Source organism: Rhinoderma darwinii, chromosome 7 (assembly GCF_050947455.1).
Source record: "Rhinoderma darwinii isolate aRhiDar2 chromosome 7, aRhiDar2.hap1, whole genome shotgun sequence".
In the NCBI taxonomy this organism is placed as follows: Eukaryota; Metazoa; Chordata; class Amphibia; order Anura; family Rhinodermatidae; genus Rhinoderma; species Rhinoderma darwinii.
In genome coordinates, this window is record NC_134693.1 from 49,495,170 (window position 1) to 49,507,471 (window position 12,302).

A 12,302-nucleotide genomic window follows, 5' to 3' on the forward strand; every position below is an offset into this window, starting at 1 on the left:
ACCCTGCTCAGTGGGCAACTGTAGTGTGCCTAAAGTGATTCCAGGAGTACCCCCTGCCCAAATAAAAGATCTAAGATCTCTCTCAATGTTAGAGTACAGGGATAACAGAAGCCACACTGGAGAGTTGTGAAAGAGATACAAGAATCTCTGTATTGACTTCATCTTAAACAATTTGATTCTGCCTGTAACTGTGAGGGGGGGGGGGAGTTTCCATCTATCAAAGTCTGTTTGAAGACGTACCAAAGGAGTAATATCAGTTATAATTGTACCAATATCTGAGCTAATCACTATACACAGGTAAACAATTTTATCTGCCCATTGTAATGGAGAGGGAAGTGTAGTCGCTCTAGCCGCAATGTCTATTGCCATTATGAAAGATTTTGACCAATTCACATGGAGGCCAGAGAAGAATGTAATTAAATCAAATACAGATAACACCGCCTGCAAAGATGGACCTCGATCATTCAGGAACAGTAGCGTATCATCCGCGTAGAGATAGACACGTTCCTCCCTTTCATCCATCTCAAAACTCTTTATATCAGGAGAGGCTCTTATAGCTAATGCTAATGGCTCATTGGCCAATGCAAAGAGGGAAGGGGATAGTGGGCAACCTTGTCTAGTCCATTGGGCAAGTGTGAATGCGGGGGAGATGTGACAATTAGTTTTAACACTCGTTATAGGTTGGAAGTATAGTAACTGCACCCATCGGATAAACCTGGGTCCAAATCCAAATTTACCTAGCAAGGACCACAGATAAGATCACTCTACCGAGGCCACGACTCTGGAGGCACTTGACCCAACATTAGATGATATATTAGTGAAGAGCCATCGAAGGTTAACATCCGTGGCCTTCCCTGGCATGAAACCAGATTGGTCTGGATGAATAAGATGAGAAATTATGTTTTGCAGACGCATTGCCAATATTTTGGCCAATATTTTAATATCACAATTGAGGAGTGAAATAGGTCGGTATGAGCCACAGTCCGTAGGATCTTTATGGGGTTTGGGGATCAACACTATAAGGGCTTCTCTCATGGAAGGGGGGGAGGGTATTATTCCCATTGAAGGATTGAAAAAGATTGAGCAAATGAGGTGCAATTAGTTCAACATACAATTTATACCACTCTACGGGTAAACCATCTAGACCTGGGATTCTCCTGATTGGAAAAGATCTAATTGCCTCAGTAATTTCCTCTATAGTCAGGTCAACTTTCAGCAAATCAACATCCTCCCCATCCAGTGTGGGGAATACAATAGTGTCTAAGTATGTCTCCAGTTCAGATGGAGTATTTAAGACCTTAGAGGATTATAAATCAGAGCAAAACTTAGCAAAGGTGTTGTTAATGGTCAGAGGGTCACTAACAGGCATCCCAGTACAGGAGGTGATTTCCAAAATGGGGTTCGGGGTAGTGTCCTCTCTAGCCAAGTAAGCCAACAAAAAAATATTCTTATCCCCGTTTTCAAAAATCTTTGCTGGGAGTACAGTATTTTCTTTCTGGTGAGCTCTGGTATATTCACGTTGCTTTGCTGAAAAAGCAGTAAAGGCCGAGGAGTCCCTAGTCCTGAGATATTCCCCCTCTGCCACAACCAGCTCAGCCTCTAAGGCCATACATTGCTCAGCGAGGCTCCTATGTGAGGATATTGCCCGAACAATCACCTTTCTGGTATATGCCTTAAAGGCGTCCCATACTAGATTGTTATCAGTTGAACCTGAATTAATATTCCAAAAATCAGTAATTTCTCTTTCCAAGGAGGGTACAACCTCAGCACAAGAGAGCCATAGGGGACTCAATCTCCAGATCCTACGCCTTGCAACTTCAAGTAATCCCAAAGTGACCATGAGGGGAGAGTGGTCCGAAATTCCCAGAGGAAGGTACTGTGCGTCTATCACAAACACCAGAGAAGTGTCATTAGCAAACGCCAAATCAATTCTGGAAAAGGACCTATATGCGGGTGAGTGGCATGAATAAGCTATTGAATGAGGGTAGCAAGCCCTCCAAATTTTCTTTAAGTTATATGTTGCGGCCCAGTTAGCCAAGGGGGTATCACAGCCCGGGACTCCCCCCCCCAGTTTATCTAAGTTAGAGCACATCAAAAGATTGAAATCCCCGAGAAGCAGAAGGGGAGCAGGACCAAACACCGCTACCAGCAGCAATATATCAGAGAGTAGTTGGACGGTGGCCAGAGGAGGATTATAGACATTAACTATAATGAAAGATGTAAAATGGATCTCACACGACAACACAATGAACTTCCCCTAGGATCAATTTTAACAGATGTAACATTGCATTGCAATGATTTGTGGACCAGCAAAGAGACCCCGCAGGAGTAATTAGAATAAGAAGCATGAAAACCATGTCCGACCTATGGTCGTTCTAGAGCTCGCAATTTGGGTCCGAGTAAATGGGTCTCTTGCAAAAGTATAATCTGCGGGTTGTATGTGGAGGGAAAATTAAAGACTAATGACCTTTTAAATTTGTCATTAAGTCCCCGCACATTCCAGGAGATAATCTTAAAATGGTTTAACGTCTCCATGAATGGAAGTTAGGTCAAAACAGACCCGGATGGGAACAATACACAGGAGTGGAACATAGAGGCTATGTCTCCTTCGTGAATTTCCAACTACAGCGCTCCCAAAGATCAGTTCACCGGCCCACATGGTCAAATAATTTACATACAAATAAACAGACAAGTATAAAATGCAGTAACAAAGAAACCCAAATGCAGCATGTAGCAAAAAACAGAAACAAAACTACAAGGTATGTGTAAAGGATCTGCCAGGCACAGCTACGGGGTTAACTCCCATAGGTAATCAGTCTGCACCTGAATCTACGTCTCTGAGACTGACTCCAACTTCCACCACTCAGGATGGCAGGCTTAGGAGTGGGAGAGCCTATCGCAGCCTGGCCAGACGGAGCTAGCTCCTGCCCTCTGTCTATTTATACCTGCCTTTCCTGTTCCTCCTTTGCTTTTGATTCTTCTCGTGTGGTTTCCTGGCCCAGCTACAGCTCCTAACTATTTGATCCTGCTCCATACTGACCCTGGCTTACTGACTACTCTCCTGCTCTGCGTTTGGTACCTCGTGCACTCCTGGTTTGACTTGGCTCGTTCACCACTCTGGTTGCTCACGGTGTTGCCGTGGGCAACTGCTCCTTTCCCTTTGCTTTGTATTCCCTTGTATGTTTGTCTCGTGCACTTACTGAGCGTAGGGACCGCCGCCCAGTTGTACCCCGTCACCTAGGGCGGGTCGTTGCAAGTAGGCAGGGACAGAGTGGCGGGTAGATTAGGGCTCACTTGTCCGTTTCCCTACCCCCCGTCGTTACAGTATGGTTAAATGGTTAGCAAAAGGGGGCAACCCCCTTCCCCTAGAATGCAGTAAGGATACATAAACAAAGCCAATAGGTTCAATAGAGCTGCGACATGGAAGAAAGGAGTATTACAGTAATATATCCAAGTCCTGGTATATCTCCCGATACTCATTACGACTGAAGACATCAGCGAGGAAAATCAAAATCTTCATGGAAGAGCAAAGTTAGTTCCATGGTGTAGAGCAATTTCCCACTGTCATAGTCCCTCACAGCATAGGAAGATATGATAGCACAGGAGCAAATAAATCAGAGTCCATGACGTTCCAACCAGGCAAAGACTTTCTCCGGTTTATCGATGTATACTGCAGATCCATTGTGCACCAATCTGAGTTTGGCGGGGTATACCATAGAATAGATGATATTCTTCTCCCTTAAACTTTTCTTGGCCTCCGTAAATTTGTATCTCCAACGAATAGTCAGGAAAGACTCTCACATTCTGGTTGGTGTGTTTTAGAGGCCCCTGGTTTCTTGCAAGTTCCAGCAATTTGTCTCGGTCTTTGAAATTTAGAGATTTGTCAAAAAAAGTGCGTGACGGTGCCCCAGGTGGAGGAGCTTTAGTCGCGATCCGATGTACACGCTCCACACAGGACATTGGGGAAAAAGCAGTTTCTCCAAATGTTGACATGAACCAAGTTTCAAAGAAAGCAGTAGGTTCTGGCTTTTCCCCTCCTTCAGGCAGGCCGACCAAGCGGACGTTACATCTGCGCAAACGGTTCTCCATGTCGTCAAGTTTAGCCCGCCATGCGGACTGTTGCGTTTCTAAAATGTCTACTTTTGATCTCAAGGGAGTCACCTCATCCTCCAAGTCAGAAATACGCCTTTCAGACTCAGTGGCCCTTTCAGTAGCATGGGCACGTCAGCCCTTAGAAGACCAAAGTACGTTTTGAAGGGCATCAATTTTCTCAGTGAGAACATTAGGGGACTCCGTAAACACCTTTAACGTGTCCAACATGGACGGCTCGGGAGAGGATGCAACAGGTGTGGAAGGAGAGGTGGAGGCCTCAGGAGGCGGCGATGCACGAGACCCAGATGTAGGACCAGTGGATTTATCAGTTTTGTCCGTAATTTTAGGTTGTTCAGAGGGGCCATTATGGAATCACCCAAATTTGCAGGATTACGTAAGAGCAGAGAGACAACTAGTGCACAGCCAAACATACGTCCGAGAAGTATTGGCATAAGGAAAGGGGAGATCCTCCATGCGTCATATTATGTCCGGATTACATCTGCGCCGTAGAAGCTGGGACCCCAGGGGAGTTATAGTGTATCCACAATAGCGCCAGCAGCCAGCTGCTAAAGTCACTCACCACTCCTTGTAGCTGCCACGAGCAGATGTAGAGGCGAGATGGGGCCTCCAGGAAACTTCTGCCCAAAATGGTGGCCGCCTCAGAGGGCTCACCTAGCCCTGGCCTCCTTTTGCAGCAGGGCACTAGGACAGAGACTTGTGGGCCGTTTTCAGAGGCCTCCGCTGCAGTGTATGACACTTCTCCGGTTCCTGTCTGGCCGGAAGTAGCCGATGTCAGCCGCAAATCTAGGCCAGGGATCCACCTGCTGAGCTAGGCCCGAATCTCCGGTCCAAAGGATTCGGGCCAGGAAGGGGTCAAAACGTTCCCCCAGGAACACCGTAGAGCAGCCGGCGCTGTCTGAAATCAGTGCGAGGATGGAGGAGGATAACAGGCCTCTTCAGCGAAGCACCCCTGCAATGCGTCCCCTCCCGTCGGAGTCCAGGCCACGCCCCCACCTCGTATTCTTATTAGCATAACATTAGCATATGTAAATTTATGTTTCCCTTAATCCAGATCAACCACTTGGAGGCTTTTCAACTGAACGCTTAGTGCTCTACATATGACATCTGCAAGTCTTCACCTCTCTAATTGAAATTGTTGCATAAAAAAATTCAATATTTGATAAATACTTTATTTACTAGGCATCTGTCGTTCCATTGGAGTCAGCAATTTTCTAGTTCACCACTTGGAGCAGCTGAAGGAAGACTGTGATGTGGTTCCTCACCTTAACCAGGTAAAATATTTTTTTAATATATGTATTATATAACAGCTTGCTTTTGTTTTTTTCAATATGTAGCATACACTATACTTAAAGGGGTTTTCCACCTTCTGACGACTGATGACCTATCCACTGATAGGTCATCAGTACTTGATCTGTGGGGGTCCGACACCTGGACCCCACACAGATCAATTGGTCCGGTGCCTCCGTGCATCGGACGTACATGCCGGAAGCAGTTGGCTCCGGCCACGGAAAAGCGGCCGACCTGCAGTTATGCAGCACGGCCGCTGTGCTATGTACGGAGCCAACTGCTTCCGGGCATTATGTGCCATAACATCCGGTGCCCGCAGGCCAACGAATCGGCTTAACATTGCTGGGTCCGGGTGTCGGACCTGCACCGATGATATACTGATGACTTCTATCTGGTGGATAGGTCATCAGTTGTCAGATGGTGGAAAACCCCTTTAAGTTTGTGTTTGTTTTGTTCGCCCTCATTGAAATGTAAAATGTATTTTTAGCAGCATCTTCTTTATGTTGCATCGCTTCTATTAAATGTCAATTGGGCCTTTTTTTATGATATGAAAGTGAAAGAAAAGAATTAATGCTAAAATGTTAAATGGATTGTCTGGGATTTATAAAATAACAATTATAGAGAACCTTTTCTTAGAACTCTGCATTGTACAGAGTAGTCCTACTTTTACCTTTTTTCATATGTTGACATATCCAGAAATGTGTTGCCTTGGAAAAAAACATGATTTTGCGATACTCTGTCACGAGATGTCTATTCTATATGTGGCCGCCGAGTGTTTGTGATGTGAATTGCAGCCTGTCAAGGGTTTATCTAGCATGTAGTGATATTGTAATGAATTTGTTTAATGAGAAATTGGAGTCCTAAACAAATTCAAGCTGAGGTAAGTGTGGACACATCTGTGCCATTCTGCTATTATTCTTCCCAGGAATATATAAATAATTTGATAAACATTGGCACTACTAATCTTACGGCAACAATAGAGTTGGCCAGATAATATCCAACCTGTTAGATTTAACTTTAATATCAGAGTTCTGGAGATGGATCGCCAGCCCCAAAAACATCAGTTTGAAAAGACAGACCTCAAGCTTTTAACACAATTTGTGGGGTTGTATTATGTGTTTTTGAAAACTAGAGGCGTTTTGACAATGTTCAAAGTTATTTTAGGCTATGTTCACACTGAGTTTTTTGACGCGGAAACCGCACCGCAAAACTTGTCAAAAACGGCCCTAAAATGCCTCCCATTGATTTCAATGGGAGGCGGGGGCGGTTTTCTCCCGCGAGCGGTAAAACCGCCTTGCGGGAGAAAGAAGGGATGTGCCCTATTTTCGGGCGTTTAAGCCTCTGACCTCCCATTGACATCAATGAGAGGCAGAGAAAGCGTATTTTGCGGCTTTTTATGCCCACGGCGCTCAATGGCCGCGGTGAAAATCGGCGTGCAGGGAGAGGAAAATCTGCCTCAAACTTCCAAACGGAAATTTGAGGCAGAAATTCCGCCTGCAAAAAACTCAGTGTGAACATAGCCTTAGGCTATGTTCACACGGGGTATTTTGCCGAGTTTTTTGACGCGGAAACGGCGTCGCAAAACTCGGCAGAAACGGCCCGAGAACGCCTCCCATTGATTTCAATGGGAGGCGTCGGCGTCTTTTTCCCGCGAGCAGTAAAACTGCCTCGCGGGAAAAAGAAGCGACATGCCCTATCTTCGGGCGCTTCCGCCTCTGACCTCCCATTGAGTTCAATGGGAGGCAGGAGAAAGCGTATATCTCGCTGTTTTATGCCCGCGGCGCTCAATGGCCGCGGGCGAAAAACGGCGCGATAATTGCCGCGAAAATCGGCGTGCAGGGAGAGGAATATCTGCCTCAAAGTTCCAAACGGAATTTTGAGGCAGATATTCCTCCCCCAAAATACTCCGTGTGAACATAGCCTTAGACCTTTTCCTAGGAATCTTTGGCACATTTATTATGAATTTGTCTTCTCTAACGTTTTTTAATAGAAATGTATTTGGTTTTACTGTTCATGTTAAAAAAAAAAGCGTCGTTTATCAGTTAGCTGAAAGTTATAGGACTGAAAAGAATAGATCTAAAGAGTTCAGGTTCATGATGAGAAGGCCAAATTTCCCATTAGGAACGATGGCTGTAATGACGTTCTCTTATAAGTAAAGAGTACTTCAGAGATATGTTTTAGGACTTTTTGTGGCTCCGTGTCCTGGAATATGATGGCTTTCCTGTTTTACGGGGATTTTCTAGAGTACAAGGCTTCCCTTCCAGGTTCTCCAGTTTTTCCTGGCTTCTCTTGAAGGCAATTGTCCACAAACTCTTAACAAACTCCTCCAAACAACCCGATTCTCCTTGAGCCCCAGCCAACTTATTGTTTTCACACCATTGTCGTTAGAAGAGACAACTTGTACTAAAGATATGAAGCAGGAAATGACCAGCTTTCCGTATTACTGGGAAAGAAATGTTTAATGTTGGCTGCTCCTGACTGTTTTCCGCATGTTATTATTTCTGTAAATTCCTTTGTAATTACTCAACAGTGAGATCATTTGACAACTGCAAAGTTTGCTTATGTGCACCCTGTAAAAATGTATCCGTTTAGGATTTAGGTTATAGGTAGATATTTGTCAGACTAATATCAATGTTGATTGTTGTCTGAGCTCAGAGATCTTTTGTAAAAAGTGTTACCTTTTTTATTTTTATTACATTTTAACAAACAAAGACATAAAAGTTTACAACTTTGTAATCTGGTACAAAAAATTCAAATGTAGTCAAGTCCTGACAATACATGACTCATCATACAGTAGTAGAAGGTGATAAAGTCATGTTTAAGAAACCATTGATTGCATAGAATGCGAGTTATTATTTTACAGGAGGTACGACAGAGATCGTCAATTGTAACAATATACCACGTAGAAGTGATAAGTGTAGTACATAGTCACGTAAATCATATAGAAGGAAACAAAAGGTGGGAAAGAGGTGAAAACAGAAGTAGATGAGGCATACCTATATAGAAATTGCAGTAGTCTTCATCTATAATGTCTTAAAATAGTTATGTTATTTCTCTGGATCAGACCTGTGTGGCCCAGAAACTTCCATGGAGCCCGGGTGGAATAACAGCAGTCAAGTGAGTTATTTATGCTAGCTGGTGGATCTTCCATGTGTCGGACATCTTTGACCCTAAGATTTAAAGCAGTTTTCCCATGAGAGATATTTATGACACATCTGGGACCCTCACCTATATCCAGATCAGGGCTCCCTAAACCCAGTTCAGCCGCTGTGTGTTGCGGCTGAATGAGGTGTTTTCCGACCATGAAAAACGCTATATGGTCGTGAGTTACGTAAAAAGCGTAACTCGCTGAGCTGCGCTGTTTCCGTAACTCCAATAGTAGTGAATGGCAGTTAGAGAAGCAGCGTAGCATGCGAGCTGCGCTGTTTCTGTAACTACCATTAAGTTCTATGAGACTTACGGAAACTGCAGATGTGTCATAAATGTCTCTCGTGGAAAAAACTCCTTTAAGTCAAGCCTTGCAGGTGGGGAGGTCTGTCTGTCCAATGCAAGGCTATAAGACATTTGGACATTAAGGGGGTTCAACTATCCGGTAACTCAGGGTTAAAGTAGAAAGTGGAAAGGGCAAAAGTTGAATGAGAGAGATTAAATCAATGAATACATTGATGCCACATGGAATCAGTGAACTTCATAGGGACCAGAGGGGTAGCACAAGAGAATTGGGATGATTGGGTGCCAACTAAAGTTTCTTAATTCCTGTCCATTTGTTGTAGGCCCACAGTGTAGTCCAGCAAGTTCATCTAAGATGAGCGAGATAATAATATTTAATAATTTCAGGAAGGGATAAACCTCCCTGCGAAACACCAGCAGTCATCATATTATTGTATGTACAGTATCTGCCGCCCTTCCAAACAAAGTTGTGGAAGTACAGTTCCTTCTGAATAAATTGGAATATCATCAAAAAGTTAATTTATTTCAGTAATTCAATTCAAAAAGTGAAACTCATATATTATATAGATTCATTACACACAGAGTGATGTATTTCCAGCATTGTTTTCTTTTAATGTTGCTGATTATGGTAACAGGTAATGAAAACCCAAAATTTAGTCTCTCAGAAAATTATAATATTATCTAAGCCCAATTTAAAAAATGATTTTTAAAACCGAAACGTTGGCCTAATGAAAGTATGTTCAGTATATGCCCTCAATAATTGGTTGTGGCTCCTTTTGCATGAATTATTGCATCAATGTGGCGTGGCATGTAGGCGATCAGCCTGTGGCACTGCTGAGGTGTTATGGAAGCCCAGGTTGCTTTGATAGCGGCCTTCAGCTCATCTCCATTGTTGGGTCTGGTGTCTCTCTTCTTCCTCTTGACAATGCCCCATAGATTCTCTATGGGGTATAGGTCAGGCGAGTTTGCTGGCGAATCAAGCGCAGTGATACTGTGGTTATTAAACCAGGTATTGGTACATTTGGCAGTGTGGGTAGGTGCCAAGTCCTGCTGGAAAATTAAATCAGCATCTCTATAAAGCTTGTCAGCAGAGGGAGCCATGAAGTACTCTAAAATTTCCTGGTAGACGGCTACGTTGACTCTGGACTTGATATAAGACAGTGGACCAACACCAGCAGATGACATGGCTCCCCAAACCATTGACTGTGGAAACTTCACACTGGACCGCAAGCAACTTGGATTAAGTGCCTCTCCACTCTTCCTCCAGACTCTGGGATCTTGATTTCCAAATGAAATGCAAACTTTACTTTAATCTGAAAACAGGACTTTGGACCACGGAGCAATAGACCAGTCCTTTTTCTCCTTAGCCTATGCAAGACGCTTATGACATTGTCTCAAGGAATGCGACAGTTGTAGCTCATGTCCTGGATACGTCTGTGTGTGGTGGCTCTTGAAGCACTGACTCCAGCCGCAGTCCACTCCTTGTGAATCTCACCCAGATTCTTGAATGGCCTTTTCTTGACAATCCTTTCAAGTCTACGGTTATCCCTGTTGCTTGTGCACCTTTTTTTACCACACTTTTTCCTTCCTCTCAACTTTCCATTAATATGCTTGGATACAGCACTCTGAACAGCCAGCTTCTTTAGCAATGTCCTTTTGTGGCTTACCCTCCTTGTGGAGGGTGTCAATGACTGTCTTCTGGACAACTGTCAAGTCAGCAGTCTTCCCCATGATTGTGTAGCCTACTGAACTAGACTGTTGGACCATTTAAAGGCTTAGGAAACCTTTGCAGGTGACCCAGCAATGCAGACGAGCTGAAGGCCGCTATCAAAGCAACCTGGGCTTCCATAATGTCTCAGCAGTGCCACAGGCTGATCGCCTACATGCCATGCCACATTGATGCAGTAATTCATGCAAAAGGAGCCCAGACCAAGTATTGAGTGCATATACTGTACATACTTTCAGTAAGCCAACGTTTCGGTTTTAAAAATTATTTTTGAAATTAGGCTTATATAATATTCTAATTTTCTGAGAGACAAAATGTTGGGTTTTCATTAACTGTTAGCCATAATCATCAACATTAAAATAAAAAAATGCTGGAAGTAAATCACTATGTGTGTAATGAATCTATATAATATGTGAGTTTGACTTTTTGAATTGATTTACTAAAATAAATTAACTTTTTGATGATATTCTAATTTATTGAGAAGGACCTGTAAGGATGCATTTGAGAAAGTATCAGTTCAGAGACTGGGACAGAATGGGTATTAAAGAGACCAAAAAAATTGGGGAGAATTGTCATCTTCAGTGCATTTATTTACCCTAGAAATTAGAGATTGAGAGGCTTTCATTTGATTAATAAGTGTTTGAGTTCCTGATGTAGAGAAGTAAAATTGTATAATTATAGTGTGGAGTAAGAGTTGGTGAGAGAGAACCCCAGGTACTAAACTTGTGTGAGTTGCCAGGTATAATGGTCATGTTGTTGAAGTGTATCTAGGACATAGGTAGGTAGGTTAATGGGTAAAATGTCTGTTTTTGATGTAATCGCAAATCCGTTCGTTAAGGTTAGCGAGCAAGATCAAGGTTTAGGTGATGGTGAGAAGGAAATGGTCCGCATATAATGCTATCTTAACCCTTTCCCGTTGCAGCCATTTTTCGGATTTTCATTCTTATTTTTTCCTCCCCGCCTTCCAAAAGCCGTAACTTTTTTATTTCAACGGAGTGGTGTGAGGGTTTATTTTTTTGTGGGAGGAGTTGTAGTTTCTATTTGCAGCATTTAAAGTACCATACAATGTACTGGGAAATTAAAAAAAAAAATCTTTGCGGGCTGAAACTGGAAAAAAATGTGATTCCTGAATAGTTTCTTGCGTATCGTTTTTATGGCTTTCACAGTGTGGTAAAAATGACAAGTTAACTTTATTCTGTGGCTCAATACGATTATGGTGATACCAAATTTATATAGTTTTTTTTTTATATTTTACTACTTTTAAGGAAATAAAACTTTTTGTTAAAAAGAAATTTGATTTGTGTCGCCACATTCTGAGAGCAATAACTTTTTTATTTTTTCATCGAATGAGCAGTGTGATGGCTCATTTTTTGCGGGACGAGCTGTAGTTAATATTCAATATTATTTTTTGGTACATATAATTTGTTGATCACTTTTTATTACGTTTTTTTGGAAGCTAAGTTGACCAAAAGCAATGATTTTGGTGTTTTAAATGTTTTATTTCTTACAACGTTCACCGTGCGTGTTAAATAATGTTATATTTTAACCCCTTCCCGCTCCTTGACGTACTATTACGTCATGGCAGCTGTATCGTTCGCGCTCCATGCCGTAATAGTACGTCTCGGGAGTAACGGCCGTTTCGGCCGTCCTCCCGACACATACAGGAGCTGTGACGCTGCTGTCTTGTTCAGCAGCTGTCACAGCTCCTACAGCGGGGACCGATCGC

General features: G+C 43.1%; 1 protein-coding gene across 3 annotated transcripts in view; it reads left to right on the top strand.

Moving 5' to 3' along the window:
- LOC142657867 (glyoxal reductase-like) overlaps window positions 1–12,302 on the top strand; it is a 141,699-nt gene that overhangs the window by 61,652 nt on the left and 67,745 nt on the right. For all 3 annotated transcript variants that reach the window (XM_075833352.1, XM_075833354.1, XM_075833353.1), the window contains one exon: window positions 5,293–5,384. In XM_075833352.1, the coding sequence (XP_075689467.1) occupies window positions 5,293–5,384 (92 nt within the window). The remainder of the gene's footprint in view (window positions 1–5,292; window positions 5,385–12,302) is intronic.